General features: G+C 35.8%; 3 protein-coding genes across 12 annotated transcripts in view; 1 reads left to right on the forward strand and 2 right to left on the reverse strand.

Annotated features, from left to right (window-relative positions):
* Nucleotides 1–460: 460 nt before the first annotated feature.
* Nucleotides 461–11746, forward strand: zcchc4 (zinc finger, CCHC domain containing 4). The gene is made up of 13 exons (XM_084134537.1): nt 461–653; nt 744–862; nt 1250–1332; nt 1523–1801; nt 2412–2492; nt 7977–8049; nt 8127–8274; nt 9081–9181; nt 9276–9397; nt 10039–10114; nt 10186–10237; nt 10331–10463; nt 11116–11746. Exons 1-13 carry the CDS (start codon nt 560–562, stop codon nt 11210–11212), a joined length of 1458 nt encoding a protein of 485 aa, XP_083990663.1. The 5' UTR covers nt 461–559; the 3' UTR covers nt 11213–11746.
* Nucleotides 3184–8135, reverse strand: LOC311095775 (E3 ubiquitin-protein ligase TRIM7). 2 transcript variants are annotated; one of them, XM_084134540.1, is made up of 7 exons: nt 7627–8135; nt 7001–7166; nt 6103–6192; nt 5621–5851; nt 5498–5517; nt 5148–5290; nt 3184–3842 (listed from the first exon to the last, which is right to left on the reverse strand). In XM_084134540.1, exons 2-7 carry the CDS (start codon nt 7151–7153, stop codon nt 3244–3246), a joined length of 1236 nt encoding a protein of 411 aa, XP_083990666.1. In that variant the 5' UTR covers nt 7154–7166; nt 7627–8135; the 3' UTR covers nt 3184–3243. The 2 variants fall into 2 exon arrangements, with proteins under 2 accessions (XP_083990666.1, XP_083990665.1); XM_084134539.1 differs by having other exon boundaries at nt 7001–7712.
* The window catches only part of mfsd8 (major facilitator superfamily domain containing 8), a 38482-nt gene continuing 31955 nt past the window's right edge, over nt 11579–18105 (reverse strand). For all 9 annotated transcript variants that reach the window (XM_084134534.1, XM_084134528.1, XM_084134535.1 and 6 more), the window contains 9 exons: nt 16938–17178; nt 15510–15623; nt 15194–15338; nt 14731–14789; nt 14505–14610; nt 14292–14426; nt 13704–13807; nt 12646–12872; nt 11579–12538 (listed from right to left, as the gene is read on the reverse strand). In XM_084134534.1, coding sequence (XP_083990660.1) covers nt 12320–12538; nt 12646–12872; nt 13704–13807; nt 14292–14426; nt 14505–14610; nt 14731–14789; nt 15194–15338; nt 15510–15623; nt 16938–17178 — 1350 coding nt within the window. In that variant the 3' untranslated portion in view covers nt 11579–12319. The remainder of the gene's footprint in view (nt 12539–12645; nt 12873–13703; nt 13808–14291; nt 14427–14504; nt 14611–14730; nt 14790–15193; nt 15339–15509; nt 15624–16937; nt 17179–18105) is intronic.

An 18105-nucleotide genomic window follows, 5' to 3' on the forward strand; every position in this document is an offset into this window, starting at 1 on the left:
TAAAATTATTCAGGTTGACCCATAGGGGTTGACCATGGGGTTGACCAGATAAGTAATTTAGTAATTTATATAAGTGAAATGTTTTTTTCATTCTAATTAATATCGTGCCACGACGTTTTACAAAATAAACTCTATAAAAATATTATTCAATCCGTTTTGATGGACTATCCCAAATTAAAATTGGGAATAGGAATAGGAAGTTGGGTTAGGAAATTTGAAAATTGGAAAATTGGAAAATTTCCTAAAATAGGAAATTGGACGTGCCGTTCACATGTTGGCCACATGATGTCGCCACGACACAGCGAGAGCATCGTGTTTTTGTGTCAAATATGGCAAAACAGAATAAAAACAACATAAAATCGCTTATAAATCAGCTGAAGTTCACATGTCGAATGTCCGACGTTATTTCCAAAAACGAGGTGTTAAAAATCCACATTCCGAGTTAGTTGACGATACGCGACGTCATATGTGTGCGACAGATTGGGTTGTCCACTATGGCAGCCTGCTGTCACGCATGTGAGTGTTGTTTTGATGCTCATACATAAAGTTTCTGGCAACCATGGGTAAAATACTGGATGAAGTCGTGGATAGCGGCGGAATAGAAGTGATTATTCAAAACGAAAGCGACAAAACAATACCACGGTGTCAACATGGTACGAGAAAAAGCGTAATAATGCTGCCGTGTCAGTTTTCTAATTCTAAAATATTATTAATTTATAATAACTGACACGTGATTTCCTCAGGACCTGCGCTGTTGTTCGAGAAAACTGGCCATGGAGAGGAAAAAGGAAGGAGATTTTACGCGTGTTCTGCTTGTCGAGACAGAAAAGACTGCAACTTTTTTCAGTGGGCAGACGAGAAGGTTAGTTTATTATACAAGTTATTCCTACGTTTACTTTATTAAAGTCATTACATATTCCACAGCAGAAAGACACTGAAGGTGGACCTCTGAACATTTTTTATAATTATACTAAAAGGCTTTTTACTGGCTTAAAAGTATAAAATATAAATCAGGCGACAGAAGGCATGCCATGTAGATTGTACAACAGTTCTTTTTAGTAAGGTTTTGATCATGCTGATAATAGAGGCCTTAGAAATCCATGTATCAAATAAAATACAGTAGACTTTAAAAGGGTAAACACATCTGCATTTACAAACTAAAATTAAAACTTTATTAAAAGAATATATAAAAACTACAGATGTGAATATTTGCATTTCATTCACTTGATGAATTTCATTCATGCTTCAGATATCAGAGGCAAGAATGCTTGCCAGAGAGGAGCAGAACCGCTCCAAGATGCCTCTTTTCACTCATCAGGAATACTTCACTAGGTAAATAACTCTTAACATTTACTCTATGTTACACTCATCAAGTGGAAATTAAAGATTAAACACTGGTATGCTGCAACAAAGACCTGCCTATATCCATCTTTACTGAACTGACAGTAAAATATCAAAAGTACCTTAGATACGATGACCTGCCAAAATCTTTCACACGTGCACGTGTTTGTTTCTTTCACAGATTTAGAGAGTTTGTTTCTCTGCCACTGGAGCAGAGAAGGTTCTGTGTGGACTGTCAGATGTTGATCTTCCCTGGGGAATGGGCGACTCACGCGAAACACAAATCACTTTCTGAGGACGTCACAGTGCAGCGGTTGAAAAGGCCCAGTCTACTTCTGTGTCCTCTGGACAACAAGAAGAGTAACGCACAATATCTATTTGCAGACCGGAGCTGTCATTTCCTCCTGGATCTGCTCTTGGGGTTAGGCTTCCAGAAAATTCTCTGCGTAGGGACGCCACGGTAGGTCCTGTGGATGGAAAACTAGTTTCGGGTAATGCAAATAGCCAAACTTGTTGGGAAAGGCTATTTGCACTAACGTCACCCACAATAGCTTAGACAAGGGCCATTTGTAGAAATACCATTACACTTCTGCTAACACTTAAGCATGTATCACTATTTGCACTGGTCACACTTCATATTACGTGTCTTTAACTACTATGTACTTACATTAAAAAAGTTAAGTAAAATGTATTTATTGGTGGGATACGGGTAAGGTTAGGGACAGGTTTGGTGGTATGGTTAAGGTGTAAGAGAAGGGTCAACAGTGTAGTTATAGATGTTATTACAGATATGATTTACCAGATGTAATTACATGCAGGTATTTTCTAAATATAAGTACAATGTAAAAACGTGCAAGTACACAATAATTGCAGTGTATCAAATGTTTGATTTTAATGTTAGCACATAGTAAAGACACTTAATAAAAAGTGGGATATTTGCACTTAATGTAAATAGTATATAGTGTCCAGATGTCCAGTAAAACAAAATTTCAAATGCAATGTACAGTCGAAAGCATATCTCCACATTTTAGCTTTGCAATTGAATTAATAATTCTCTTATAAATTCACAGATTACACGAGGTGATAAAGTTTCGGAATATGGAGGGCAAGAGTCCTACCGTCAAGAGTTTATTGCTGGATATCGATTACAGGTAAACATAATACAACATAATTCTCTGCAAATACAAGGTTAAATATTTATCTTTACTCTGTTTTTATTATATTTTGCCATTTTAACATTTACCATGTTTAGCATAAGGTTTAAAGTAGTAGACTGTTCTATTAAGATGACCTTGCTTTTTTGGTTCATGCCATATCATATGCTTGCACTATTAATAACTGAAGCTCAGAAAGGTGGTTCTGTATCTAAGAAGTATAATATACACAACCATTCAAAATTTCAGGGTCTTTAATATTTTATTTATTTATTTTTAAGAAATTAAAACTTTTAGACAGCACAGATATAACATTGATCAAAAGTGTCAGTATACATTTATGGTACAAAAGTTGCTGTTTTTTTTTAAACTTTCTATTCATCCGAGAATCCTGGAAATAATGCATCACTTTTTACACAAAAATATTAAGCATCACATATTTTTACAACATTGATTATAATAAATGTTTCTTGAGCATCAAATCAGCATAATAGAATGATTTCTGAAGACTGGAGTAATGGCTGTTAAAAATTCAGCTTTGCCATCACAGAAATAAATTACATTTGATTTTATAATATATTGAAATAGAAAACAGTTATTTTAAATTGTAACAAAATTACACAGTATTACAGTTTTTACAGTATTTATTGATCAAATAAATGCAGCGTTAAGAGCTTGAGTATAAGAGATCACTTCCAAAAACATTACAAAAAAAAACGACCCCAAACGTTAGTGTATTCAAACAATATTAAAGACTGAGGTCGCTTATCTCCATATGATGATGGCCTGTGTGTTTGTCTCTGGGTGAGAAGAAGCGGAAAGCTGGGTAGAGAGGCTCAGTAAACTGATGATATGCTCTGTCAAACACAGCTGTTTGCACTGCTGAAAACTCCTGCAGCGTTCTCATAGTCTCAGCATCATAGAACACCACACGGCCCTTGTGATATTTTACAAACACCCCCACCCTGTTCGGTGCTGCCCGCGCTGCTGTGATGGGTAGCGCCACGTGTCGATCGTTGTGCCAGGCCATGAGATGCCCATCCTGATACTCAAGACTCCACGAGCACCTGTTCCGTCCAAGTTTGGCTGCTTTGTCTCGTCCTCTCCTCTGCAGGCTCCCGTAAGCCACTCCCACAGCCCATGATGGGCAGCAGTGCACGTCCACCTCCCAGTAGTGCTGCCCAGAATTAAAACCTACAGAGCCCATGGCACAGAATAACTGATCAAACCTTAGAGGGTCATTGGGAACGCAGCCTTCCTCTGTGGAAAGGGACAGGCCTCGTCCTTCTGAGGTCACCTTGATCTGTTTGTGACAGGTCAGTTTGTCAATCGCCACATTAGAGGAGTCTGTCGAGATGAAATGCAAGAATATTCATAAACAGCTGATTTACCCACAGCATGGTTCACTTATGTATTCTGAGCATTTCTGGTTACATATTAGCTAATCCTTACAATAATACTGTATCATATATTACATAGTATTTATAAAAAGTATAAGCAAACAGATAAATTATAAATATTTTTATAATTTTAAAATTGTACTGTTCAACGATTTTTTTCTCTACGTTCACCAAGGCTGCATTTATTTGATCAAATTTAAATAAAAATATTTATTATTTAAATAGAATATTATAACAATTTAAAATAACTTTTCTATTTGAATATATTTTAAAATGTATTATTGTGATGGCAAAACTCAATTGTGCTGTATAATATTTTTGTGGAAGTCGTAACATTTATTTTTCAGGATTTCGTTGATGAATAAGATTATTTTTAAGAATAGATTGCATAACATTATATAAAAAAAATTTAATGTCACTTTTGTTTAAGTTGATGCACCCATTCTTAATAAAAGTATTAACTTTTTTAAACTTCAAACCAACCTTAATGCTATGGTAGTGTATATATATAAAAATATTAAATGTTTACCGTATTTTCCGGACTATAAGTCGCACTTTTTTTCATAGTTTGGCTGGTCCTGCGACTTATATTCAGGTGCGACTTATATATCAAAATTAATTCAGACTGAGATGAACCAAGAGAAAACATTACCGTCTACAGCCGCGAGAGGGCGCTCTAGTTGGCGGAGTTATTCAGAAGCGACACCATATGAAGAAAATTCAATGGATTCAGTGATGTGGAATGAGATCGCGGGTGCTTGGTGAATTTGTTTACTGGTAACTTGCTTGTTGGACTCCCTGGTTTATGTTAATTTAGCCTATTCAGCCTCCCAGGTATATGTTCTTTATGCTATTGTGTAGCTGAATAACTGTTAATGTGTTGTGTTAACATACCGGACACCTACTCAGCCTGTTGTTCTGTGTGCTACTGTGTAGTTGAATAACTTGCCTTTCCAGATTAAATGTCTGTTCTTGGTCTTGGATTTTGTGAAATAAATTTCTAAATAAATGCGACTTATATTCCAGTGCGACTTATATATGTTTTTTTCCTCTTCATGACGCATTTTTTGACTGATGCGACTTATACTCCGGAGCGACTTATAGTCCGGAAAATACGGTATATGTATTTCTGCATAAACTTTTATTTATATATATTATGTATAATATAGTTTAAATACAGTATATATCCAAAATATATTTTGCATGAAGTACAACAAAACGATGGGTTTAATGGACTGAGAGTGTTTTGTACCCAGCATCAGGCTCTTTCGTTGTAGCTGGGCTTTCAGATCTTTTGAGATGTTCCTAAGCACTTTCTTGAGCTTCTGGATCCTCTCCTCATTCATTTTGATCTCCTCTTCAGCTGGGTCCATTTTCTTACGACAGCTAGTCAATCTAGCCGGAAGATGCGTTTGAATTACATAGTTAATTGCATTCATAGTAGATGTTGCATTACATATATTGTAATGCACAGCATGTTTGCTATTGAAAAGAACATGGAAGGCATATTGTTTTGACATACAATTAGGTTGTCAATATATATTTCTATTAAGGACCTGTCACAAAATCTGCCATTCATATAATGGAAAAAGTTGGCCTTACGTAAAATCCTCAGGAAACGACTGAAAGCAGAGAACATGCAGAAGACAATATAAGTGATCCCTGCTTTTTTTCAACAAGATTATTACAACAACATGAATTGCGTGTTTCGTCTTTGACTGTTACCTGCTTCATGGACTCTGCAGAGCTCTGTTGAGCTGACTGCGTAGCGCTGATGTGTTTCTGCAGGAGACCAAGGTGTTGATTCCAGTCTTGAATAATTCGGTTCAGTTTACTGCTGGTCTCCCGCCGGTCTTGCTCTATCATGTCCAGAACTGTCTGTTCATCCTCCTGCAGAGCCATATGTAGCTCTTCATAACACTCCTGTACCTGCTGCTTCATCGCCTCTGAACTCGTCTTCAGCAGAAATGTAGGATTCATCAGTTATTTAACATTTATAGTCACCGAGGCTTTATCACATTAAGGCAGACATTCAGCCCTATCTACTTTTCTGATATCATTTTAAATAATTCTTTGGAGAGATAAAAATATTATCTTCAGAATCTGAAACAACTTTATGTGGCTGGTGTCACCAAACCATTTCCTTCAACCACCAGTCATCTATTTTTCAAGATCAAATCAAATTCTAAAAATAGAATTTCACTTACATTAAGGTTGGCTTGCCTCTTTTTAATAGATTCCAGATGAGACTCTGTTCTTTTCTTCTCCTTCTTTAAGTCCTCCAACAAGACTGGTAGCTGTTTACACAGTTTTGGTAACACTTTAGTTTAGGATCCAATTCTGACTATTAACAAGTTGCTTATTAGCATGCATATTTCTAGGATATTGGCTGTTTATTAGTACTTATAAAGCACATAATATTGCCTTATTCTGCATGATCATATTCTACATCCCTAATACTACACGATACCTATCTTATTAACTATTAATACGTTTATTAAGGTAAAAGTTGTACTTAATAGTGAGAAATGGACCCTAATCAAAGTATGACCACATATTTTGTTACGTTTTTTTAAATGTTTTTTTTTTTTTATTACTGTACACTTACTATCGTTCAAAAGTATGATTTTTTTTTATCCTGCAATTAATGTTTATTCCGCAAGTAAGCATTAAATCGTGACAGTAAAACCTTTATAATGTTGCAAAAGATTTCTATCTAAAAAAAATGCTGTTCTTTTAAACATTATATTCATCAAAGAATGCTGAAAAGAGATGCATCACTGTTTCCACAAAAATATTAAGCAGTGGACATTTTATCAACACTGATAACAATTAGAAATGTTTCTTGAGCACCAAATCAGCATATTATAATTATTTATGAAAGATCATGTGACCATCACAGGAATAAATTGCATTTTAAAATATATTCAAAATAGAAAAAGTTGTATACTGATCAAGACTGTTCAACCTTAAACTAAGCTCCTTTATTTCTAGCATAACTACATTCTTATGTTGTCCTTGTAGATTGTCTCTAGTACAGTAGGTTACCCGACTTCATAATCAGCTTATTAATTTAGTATGGGAGTTTAGGAAATCTATCATTACCTCTGAGGGTTTTGGGGAGATGGCTCCAGTTCTCCTGATCAGTTTTGGAGAGCGTGGGAAGGGCTGGATGACTTGTGGCCCTGAACGAGCCTCGGTAGCCAGACAGAAGGAACTAGTTTCCTCTGATAGAGGCCTGAAGTCTTCCTCTGCCATCTCTTTAAGTTCTCTGAGCATAATGGGAGTTGATATGCAGCTCATTTAGGAAACATAAACATCACATTCACATTAGTAGTTTTTAATTATCACAATTTTGTCAGTATGTACGTTTGGAGTATCTAATGCATGAAACGCAAATACAAAAAGTTCTATATTAGCTGATTTTCTCAGAAGACATGCAGCTACTTCCTTCTTCTTTCTTGTTAATGCACAATAAAATCGCAACTAGCCTTTACTAGAAAATAACCGGATGCCAAAAGTGCATTTATATTTGCATACCTTAAAGCAAAGAAATACTAAGCATACTTAACTTTTCAGCATATGCTATATGTATTAATATTGGCCCACTATCAAGTTAAACGTTCTTACAGTGCTATAAAAAGTTTAATCTTTATGAAGATGTAAATTAGTTGTGCTGCATGTCACTGAAATAATAATACACAATAAAAAAATGCAATAAAACATCTTACCTAAGAAAGTGATAAGAGAATTAGTGAATGTGTTTGGTGGTTGTTCTCCTTTGCAAGCACTTCTGTGTTCATCTGTGGAATGTGTTGAAGAAGGTGTGCAGCCCCTTTTAACATGTCAAAGCCTGCTGCGTATGCATATGTGTTTGCGCACACACTTTCACTTTGTTTTATAACCGACAGAATTATGTCTTCTCAGTTCCAGACTTGTTGACCTGCAGGGTTAGGAAATACTGTAACTGCAGACTGGGTTTTATTTAGCTGTTTTTAAATGCATGTTGACACTTGTATTTATTTAGCGCATTGCAGGCATTTTGCAGTTATCAATCTCTTTTTTTTTTTGGACCTCTTAGGTACTGCCAGTTTTTTGGTCAGGATGAGTTCTGCCACTATAATATGTTCAACCATCACTTCTTTGATGATGAGGTAAAAATCAAACCTCCTTTGACGTCAAATGTGGTCCCTCTTGTACATTTGAAAAATCATGATATGCTACTCTGCAGGAAGCGGTCACGTTTTTTCAAGGCTTTCTGCGTGAGGAGGGAGGAGCCAAGGTAGTCATGGTAACAGACCCCCCTTTTGGAGGCCTAGTGAAGCCACTAGCCAACAGCTTCTCTCAGATGTCGATGACCTGGAAAAAGCAAAATAAAGGTATAAGCAACTAAACTCTCTTTTTTTTTTTTTGCAACAACTTGTGCATGTTTTACTTTCAAACATAATGCATTACTATATGTATGCTTTACTAACTTTTACAAAAGAAAAAAATTCCAAAACTGTATGAGTTTCTTTCTTCTGTTGAACATAAAAGAAGATATTTTAAAGAATGTTGGGAACCAGACTGTTGAAGGCACCCATTGACTTCCATAGTATTTCTTTTCCTATTATGGAAGTCAATGGGTGCCTTCAACAGTCTGGTTACCAATATTCATTTTTGGGTGAACTATCGCTTTTAGTGGAAGATAAAAGTAGAATTATGCTGGTCTGTCTTTTTCCTCACATGCAATCATATGGCTTCAGAAGGTATGGACCACTTTATGATTGCTTTTATGGTACTTTTGTATGCTTTTTGAAGTTTGAATCTTTTTTGAAGTTTGTAATTGCATGTGAAAGAAGCAACCAGCACAATAAAATAATCACCAGTTCTCATTTTATGATCCATGGGAGTACTTAAGTTAAGTCATCATACATATTTGTAAATAAAATGTCAATATGTCAATAAAAAGTCTCAGAAACAATCAGTTTCCATTCTTATCTGTTGTTTCTGTCAAATGCATAAATGTAAATTGTAGTAACATGGAGAAAAAAGTCAACCAGCACAATTTGTTGTAATTTCTTATATATTTCAAAGAAAAAATTAATTCATACAGGTTTGGAATGGCATGAGGGTGATTAAATGTCCAAGAGAAGTTGACTCAGAGACATCATAATCTGTAATCTTTCTTACCTGTTGTTGTTAGTGAGCGATGCAGCTGAGATGCCAATGATCTGGATCTTCCCATATTTCTTTGAGCCCCGTATCCTTGAGTGTTTTCCCTCCTTCTCTATGCTGGATTACCAGGTATTATAGGAATATCATGTTATACAAACATTAATTCATATAATGACTCATTTGCAGGGTGTAGTAATCTCAATTCTGTGTTCTTCAATCTCAGGTCGATTATGATAATCACCCTCTGTATAAACACGGAAAGAAGGGCCGTAAGCAGTCACCCGTTCGACTTTTCACCAATCTGAGCCCTAAAGATATAATTCTACCAGAGGATGAAGGTTACAGGTGCACATAAAACACATCTCTTCTTCATAATGCATTCAGGGTTTGTTTTGTCCCGAAAGAGATACATAGTTTTGAAAAAAAATGCACCCATTACCCATATCGTACACACTTGTGTGACTGAATTTTGTTGACAAGCATGAATATGCATGCACATCTATTGATAAACCATTGCAGCATGAAACTAATTATTTTTCTTCTGAAAGTTTATTAATGGGGAAAAAATACTCCAGTGTAATATTGATGTTGAATTGTAATTCTAAGATTACATGTTCTTGTCTATTATATAATGATATATTCAAATAAAGTTTCTCAGGACTATTGGGAAAAAAAGTGTTTTTCCATAGTTCATGTAAAATTGTAATTAATAAAAACGAGGTAAATGTTACATTCAAAACTTTGAGAAGTTTATGATCAGGTATAATGTTGTTTTAATTTAAAAAATATTATGTTATTACTGTTGTATAAGCTTACGTTCCACAGTGTCCAAACTGATCTCGTATGCAGATTTTGAATGCATTATATGGGTCAAACATGAACTTAATCGTTCATTTGATTTTTTAAAAATATGTAACTTGCTGTATTAACTGTATTGATTTAGGTGGTTTAAATTTGACCATTAATATTTTTCCAATCCTTTACAGATTTTGCAGTGTTTGTGAGAGGTTTGTGTCAGCAGGAAACAAACACTGCCCTAAGTGTGACACGTGCCCATCAAAGGTAAATGCTGATGTCTAATTCAGTATAAGGAACAGGAGTAGATTATTGACATTTCCCTATTTCTCTCTCAGGATGGCCGAGAATGGAGGCACTGCGATGAATGTGGGCGGTGTGTGAAGCCTTGTAAGCAAATTTGAATTCACTTGAACTGATGTCTCCTAATGTTCATTTCTTGCTCTTACCACGTTTTTCTGCTTTCTTTCTTTCTCTCTCCAGCATGGCACCATTGTTCTTCATGTGGTCACTGTGCTCTCCCTGATCACCCTTGTGGTCAGAGCCAAACTGGCTGTTTCAATTGTGGCAGCCAAAAACACAAACTTAGAGCCTGCCCTAAGAAACACAATAAACGGTGAGTATAAACCAAGATTATTATAGTTAACTAAAACCATTAAATGACGTTTTTGTGATTTGAAATAAAATATTTAAAAAACAAACTTATTTTAACATTTCTCATTTTCATTAAGTTTAGCTTGTACTAAAATAACTACATCTGAAATAAAAATTAATAAAAACTATACAGATATATTTTTTTAAAACAAAAAAAAGAAAGAAAACAAATTAGAAAATAGAAAAACACCTCTTAAAGTCCCCCTATAGTCAATAATTGTATCCCTTAAAACTCATCTTTGTTCACCAAAATTACATATTTAAAGTTTTTTCCTGTGAAAGAAAATTCTTCATGCCTTAAAATAGCTTGCATGTAACTACACCCTTGCCTCATTTAGTATACACAGAATTAGCTAATTAGCCCCGCCTCCACTCACTCACACCAGCTGAGATTTAGTTTGATTAGTGACAAGGTAGCTTGTACAAACGTATCTTTACTAATACTGACAATGGCTTAAACATTATTAATGTTCTCCAGATATTCAGATCATCAGTCGCAGTGCTGCACTGATGATACTCTGTAGAAACAAGACTCTTTAATATGATTATTTCAGCACTAATACAAACTGGTTTTTCAAGTCTTTTAATGTAATTTTATCACATTCTGCCAACAGAATGCCTTTGCCTGGTGGCCGTGGAGCTCAAGGCCTGTCTAAACGCATTACCAGCAAATACACAGCTAAGAACAAAAGGAAAAAAACTGTTAAATGATCTCACACGCAGTGTATTATGGCAACAATGGTTTTGTGGCTGCTGAGAATTGCATCAAGAACAAACTGCAAGATCACAAAGTGTGAAACGATGAACTGGTGTTGAATCTACATGTATTCAGGAAGGTTATTGTGTATGTACAGCCACGGTTGTCTTTTTGCCGTTTTATTTATGCATCTTATCCTACACTAGAATGTTCCCAGTTCAATGAACAAACCTTATCAACGGTCTGGAGTAACGGTTCAAAGAATCTTTGTTCCAGCTTATGCAGCTCAAACAGTGACGATCGGTGGGTAAAACGTTTGAATACATTTACTGCATTACTGGAATTGTGTCATTTCTGTACTTTTCAAAAGGAAAAACTGATTTCTTGTTAAATATCATTTTATTGCATTTAAAGAAACAAATCCCAGAAAAGCATATCATACTTGAACAATTATTTCCCATTTTCAAGAAATATCCATATTGTGCTTTAACACATCAAAACAAAGCATTTGGTGTAAATTTCAAATAAAGTAGTCTTGTTATAAATTACCAGAGATTGTGTTAATCTTCAGGATGCACCCAAAGTTAAGTAATGCTCATCATCTAGTGTATGTTTTAAGCTTAGTGTTTTAGAAAGAAACTTCAAGCCTCTCCAATAAATTTAAATAAATCAGCTGTCACATTTGGTAACGTTTTACAACGCCAAGAATTCAAGTTATTTAAAAGAATTATTAAAACCAAAAAAATCATAATCCATAAAGATTTAGATTATAAAGATTTAAACAACCACATAGGCATTATAATCTGCAATGCTTCATAACCGGTGGAGCTTCCAAACATTTTTAATACTGCGGTTCACATGGGCCTGTTTAGATACGGTCACTGTTTTAAATGGTAACAAGATCCATGTTATCCTGCTCCAATAGTAGTTAAATTCACAGTTAAGGTTCAATATATAGCGGATATAAAGTAAAAATATTTACATTTACATGGAAGACGATCTACTTAAAGGATTTATGATTATGAAAGCTCCACATTTGTCTAAAAAAACATTCACAGGTGTATAAGTGGCTGTTTTCCAAATTTACTGAACTGTCCTTTAGTAGTTGGTGGAGACACCTGTCAGTCACAATGTCGTTCTTCTATCCTTCTATGGCGTATAGAGAAGGCGATGAGTCGTTTGTACATGGCACTGAGGAGAACGACCGCAGCTAGCACTATGCCACATATGACACTGAAGGCCCATCGGGGTCCCAGGAGGGTGTAGACGTGAGAGACGAACACAGGCCCGAGGGTCCGCGCACCACTTCCTGATGCTGTCAGCCAGCCCATGTAAACCCCCTGAGTTCACACACAATTGGGGAAGAGAATAAATAGCATGAACTTTAATTAATCATGTTACTTTAGTTTGAGATTCAATGTTTTAAAAGATAAAGGATGTATTGTACCTGCGGTCTGGGGCCCAGTATCTTTGAGTATAAAGTGTAGGACATTACGTTGCAGGTCGGATAGCCCACCCCGATTAGGATGTCAGAGGTGATGTACTGTGCGAGATGAATTACAGGGGTAAAAAAGCACCAGGTCTGTTCGGACGGACATCCGGTGGGCTCCAGAGAAGCGTTCGAGGCTTGGGTGGGTGCCAGCCTTATTGCTGGCATAGTGTTATTCTGAATGCCTGTTTATGGGATAATATTTGTTTAATATACACAAATTGCAGCTGTAATATACACTATCGTTCAAAGGTTTTGAAGATTGTTTTAATGTTTTTGAAAAGTTTTTTTCTGCTTGTTAAGGCTTTGATTTGATCAAAAATACAGTGAAAACAGTGACATTACAATTGAATAACCCAATTAACCTAACCCCTAAATGTTTTCTATTTTAATATATATTCCAAAGCTGAATTTTCAGCATTATTACTCCAGTCTTCAGTGTCACATGATCAATCAGAAATCATTCTAATATACATTTATTATTAAAATGATCAATGTTGAAAACAGTTGTGCAGCTTAATGTTTTAGTGGAAACCGTGATACATTTGATACACAAATATTTGATCTATTTAATGCATCCTTGCATTAAAAAAAAATATCCAAGCTTTTAAATAGTATATTGCTATTTTAATAATAATAATAAAGATAATTATTTGCATTTGGAAACAAGCTTTACAGAGTTAAGACTCGTTCACGCCAAGGACCATAACAATAAAGATATAGCTCTAAAAATCATTCTCAATATTAAAGAGAAAAAGCAGAGTTCACACCACAGCTATATGATAACGGCACAGAGAAACGATATTGTTGGAATCACTTTCAGAATGACTTTTTCCAGCGGATGAATAATAAAAACATTGACAATCAGCTCAAGCGTTTGGAGCGGCAGACAAGCACGCACTTGGAATAAACAGAACAATATCTTCCGCTGGTGTGGATGCTAATATAGTTATCTGTATAGTTATGCTTATAGTTATCGTTCTTAGTGTGAACGGGCCTTTAATCAGATATCTCACCTATCCACTGTATTTTAGGATATTGATTTCCCCATGGCAACAAGATAAAGAACCCTGTAAATATGAGCACCAAGCCTCCAAGCAGCAGTGGCCGATCTCCTACCCTGAAAAACACAGCCAAAAAAAGAACGGATTTTTACTTATCTGAAATCTGATTAGTCAGCTTGCAAGTTCAACAAGAGGAAGTCATGTGTTCAAAACTGTTAACATCCAATACATGTTTGTTGGGTACAGCAGAAAAGAAAAAAAATGCAACTGACAAAGTTTTCCTGACCTGACCTGACCTGTTTCAAGACTTAAAACAACCAGAGGTTTTATGGCTGCAGTCACAACGAGACTGTAAGTAATGTACAGTCCCATTATGAGTAGTTAACCTACACTGTAATTATGCAAAATACCCTGGGCCTTTGGAACATTTCCCTTTTCCCAATAGAAGAGAAGTAACCTGAAACCTCTGTAGATGTTGTGTCAAACTGACGTAAAAAAGCATGTCTGATTGTTCAAGGTTCTTCAAAACAGCTATGACAAATGGAAAAGTCTAATAACTGACATCAAATTAGCATAAAGCTATTCAAAAAGTTTTTTTACCGTTTTGAAACCACCTTTACCACCAGGAAGACGAGGATGGACTCGAAGCCGATGGCAGCCAATATGATGCCGTTATACAAAACGGCTTCTTTTCTCGTCCATGCAAACATGTCCATTGAAAGAGGAGTAGATATACTGCAGGCAAACAAATTCACATGAATATGAGCTGATTAGACTTTAAATACGAGTCAAGATCTGAGGATCTACACTTACGTTTCGAACACAGCGAAAATGAAGAGAATAACGAAGAAAAGGACGTTAGATGTTAATACTGCAAACTGGTCAATATCACCTATCTCAGGAGTCACTTCTACTCGCTCTGAGGGCAGAAAGACAAAGTACAATATAAAATGTTATAATTACATGAATTATTATAAAACAGACTGTACAGGAAAAGTATATTTATAAATACATTTACACCAGAAAATAAATATCTTACCTTCTGGGGTGTAGTTAATTGCAGGGATACGATTTCCATGGTCATCCACACAGTGCTCCCTAAATAATTTAAAACACTTTAAATTCTATCCATTGCTTTATTCAAGTACAGTCAAATAGGATGTAAGCCTGAGACCGTGTCCACAACGGACGCGAGTGGCGCGACACGACAAAGGACAATAGAACCCATTATAATCAGTGATGTTGTCTACACTGGATGCGGCACGACACGACACGACAAATCCCGACAGTAAACTGATGCCTCGTTCTATTTATGACGTACTCCAAGCACTCTCGATACTTCTCATAGGAAGGACAAATGGATATACAGCTTCTAGCTGTTGCAGCACAATGTGACGCGTCTGTTGTAAACACGGTGCTTGGGTTAAATATAGAAGCACTGAAGAGAAAACACAGACCTCAAATACAATGTACATGTATTTAAGACTCAGTTAAATCATTACCTCAAGACTACTATAACCAGTAGAATGTTAATGACCCCGAAGCAGGCCGCCAACAGTGCTGGAGCGGTGTACATATTAACCTGAAGCTGGATAAATTTCACAATGACGCCAGTCTCTCCGATGAATGACAAAACAGCCTGCAGAGCTGAAAAATAAAGGCAGTCAACATCTTTTAATTACTTTTTAAATGGTAACTAGCCCTAAGAAAGTATAAAATAAAGACACTATCAAGCTAAGGTGTAAAATTACTATTCTTATAGGCCAATTTCACACTAAATGCCATCTGTAAGTAAAATGCTTTTGACTTCACACAAACCTGGGCCAAGTATAAAGCCGAGAGCTTGACAGGCGCTCATGTTAGCCATTGCACTGGTCCTCTCTGTCAGGGAAGTGGCACCAGCCACATAAGACCTCACAACTGCTACATTACCTACAGGACAGAACGACAGACCTTAGCACTGCAGATAAAGTACTTTACCTTATGCTTGATAATAATTGTTCACTGAATCTGTATTTGCTATATTAACATTATATTAAATTGCAATTTGTTTTTTTAAAGAAGTCTCTTATGCTCACCAATGCTGCATTTATTTAATCAAATCAAATCAAGTATATTTGTATAGCGCTTTTCACAATACAGATTGTATCAAAGCAGCTTCACAGTATTAAATTAAAATAAAATAATACAACAAGGTTTGTTTCTAGTGGAATTTATTGATTGATAGAATAAAATTAAATATCCCCAAAATATCCCCAACTGAGCAAGCCAAAGGCAACAGTGGCAAGGAACCGAAAAAACTCCATCAAGTGACCTAATGGTGTCCTAAAACTCCATCAGGTGACCTAATGGAGAAAAAAAAACCTTGGGAAAACCCAGGCTCAGTCGGGGGCCAGTTCTCCTCTGGCATTTATGAACTAGAGGCCGGATTGTAGTTTGAACTGTAAGATTAACAATATTATATGAATGCCTGGCCGAAAAGATGCGTCTTTAATCTAGTTTTAAACTGGGAGAGTGAGTCCGAGCAACGAACAGTATCAGGAAGACTATTCCAGAGTTTCGGAGCCAAATGTGAAAATGCTCTCCCTCCTTTGGTTGATCTAATTGATCTTATTGGTTGATTTAATCAAAAATACAGTAAAAACAGTATTTTTGTGAATTATTATTAAAATTGTAAATATCTGTTTTCTATTTTAAATTTTAAAACATTTGTGGTAAGATATTTTTTTTAAGAGAGAAATTAATACTTTTATTCATCAAGGATGCAATATATTTGATAAAGTGACAGTGAAGACATTTATAATCTTACAAAAGTTTTATATATAATTTTTTTTTTAAATAAATGTAATAAATGCCATTCATTCATCAAAGAATCCTGAAACAGCATCACTATTTCCACAGAAATGTAAGCAGCACAACTGTTTTCAACATTGTATAGTAATAATAAGAAATGTTTCTTGAGCACCAAATCAGCATTTTAGAATGATTTCTGAAGGATCATGTGACACTAAAGACTGGAGTAATGATGCTGAAAATTCAGCTTTGCCATCACAGGAATAAAATACATTTTAAAATATATTTAAATAAAAAAACAGTTATTTTAATTTGGAATAATATTTCACAAAAGTATTGTTTTTACTGTATTTTTGGTTAAATAAAGAAGAGACTTCTTTCAAAAATTTGAATGTTTCGAAACTTTTGACAGGTACTATATGTGTGTGTGTGTTTTTTTTATTTTTTATTTACCTGCTCCAATGCCCACAAATGTGCGGGACAAAAGCATGTGAATGTTGTTGTGTGAGGGAAGTAGGTAGACATAGGCGTAGTAAATGTTAGCGGAGACGTTGATCAATATAGAGCAGACTAGAGGCTCTCGCCGAGGCCTGTGATTGGACCATAATCCAAAGAGGGGTGAGGCCACCATCTGACCCAAACTATAGGCAGCAACCAGCCATCCCAAGAAACTGGCATCTGCACTGTCATCAATCTAAAAAAAAAAATTTAAAACACACACATCATGATTGATGGATTACAAGACAGTCACAGACTAACAAGGCTTACTGTGTGTAACTGAATAAAACTACAACTCCCAAATTGCATTTACACAGCACAACAGTAACATTTCACACTGCGGTTGGCTGTTGCCTTCTGGCAACCAAGCAAGCACAAAAAAACGTTGTGCGTAACTGATGTTAAATTGTTTCACCTTGTGTGCTTACATTTTTATTTACATATTATTATAATTTTTTTTGCGTTAAACGAGTACTTCACCACTGGCAAATTGGGCTTTCAATAGAACTTGGCTGCCTATGCTGTAGAAAGGTGGTTGGGGGGGTGGGGGAATCGGTGTTACCTTACTAGAGAAAATGGAGGAAAAAGGCTATTGTCTTTCATTTTGCCAAATAGGTAGGAAAACTTTAACACGCATAATGCACTGGGCATGTTGCCATCCAAGGCTGCTCCTTTTGGATAGGCTTAAAGGGGACATATCATGCCAAATGCACTTTTTTAGCCCTTAAATGCATTTTGTTGTATATTTGGAGTGTTTAGAAGTACAGAAAATATGAAATTATTCTCTTCAGGTGCTTCGTTGATATCTTTATATTCTGTTTTGGTAATATTTTTCAACCTGTTCCGACTTTTCTGTTATCTATGACGTTTTTTGAACTATTACGTCACAGTATTTGCAGCGGAACTGCCAAATAAGGACATTGACTTCTGGCCCAACACTTCGAGCAATCCGCCATTTTTATTTCTCGCTGCAATTTTGTAGTCCAAGCTAAAGGATGCAGAAGTTACGAGAGGGTAAGTTAAAATGTTCGGTTGTTGGATGTAGTAACCCACACGCTTCATTACACTGTTTAATGTAGATGAACTGCCGCGCTTGTTACAGGACGCATGTTTAACTGAAAGA

This window comes from Abramis brama (genome assembly GCF_963993115.1).
Source record: "Abramis brama genome assembly, chromosome: 14".
NCBI lineage: Eukaryota > Metazoa > Chordata > Actinopteri > Cypriniformes > Leuciscidae > Abramis > Abramis brama.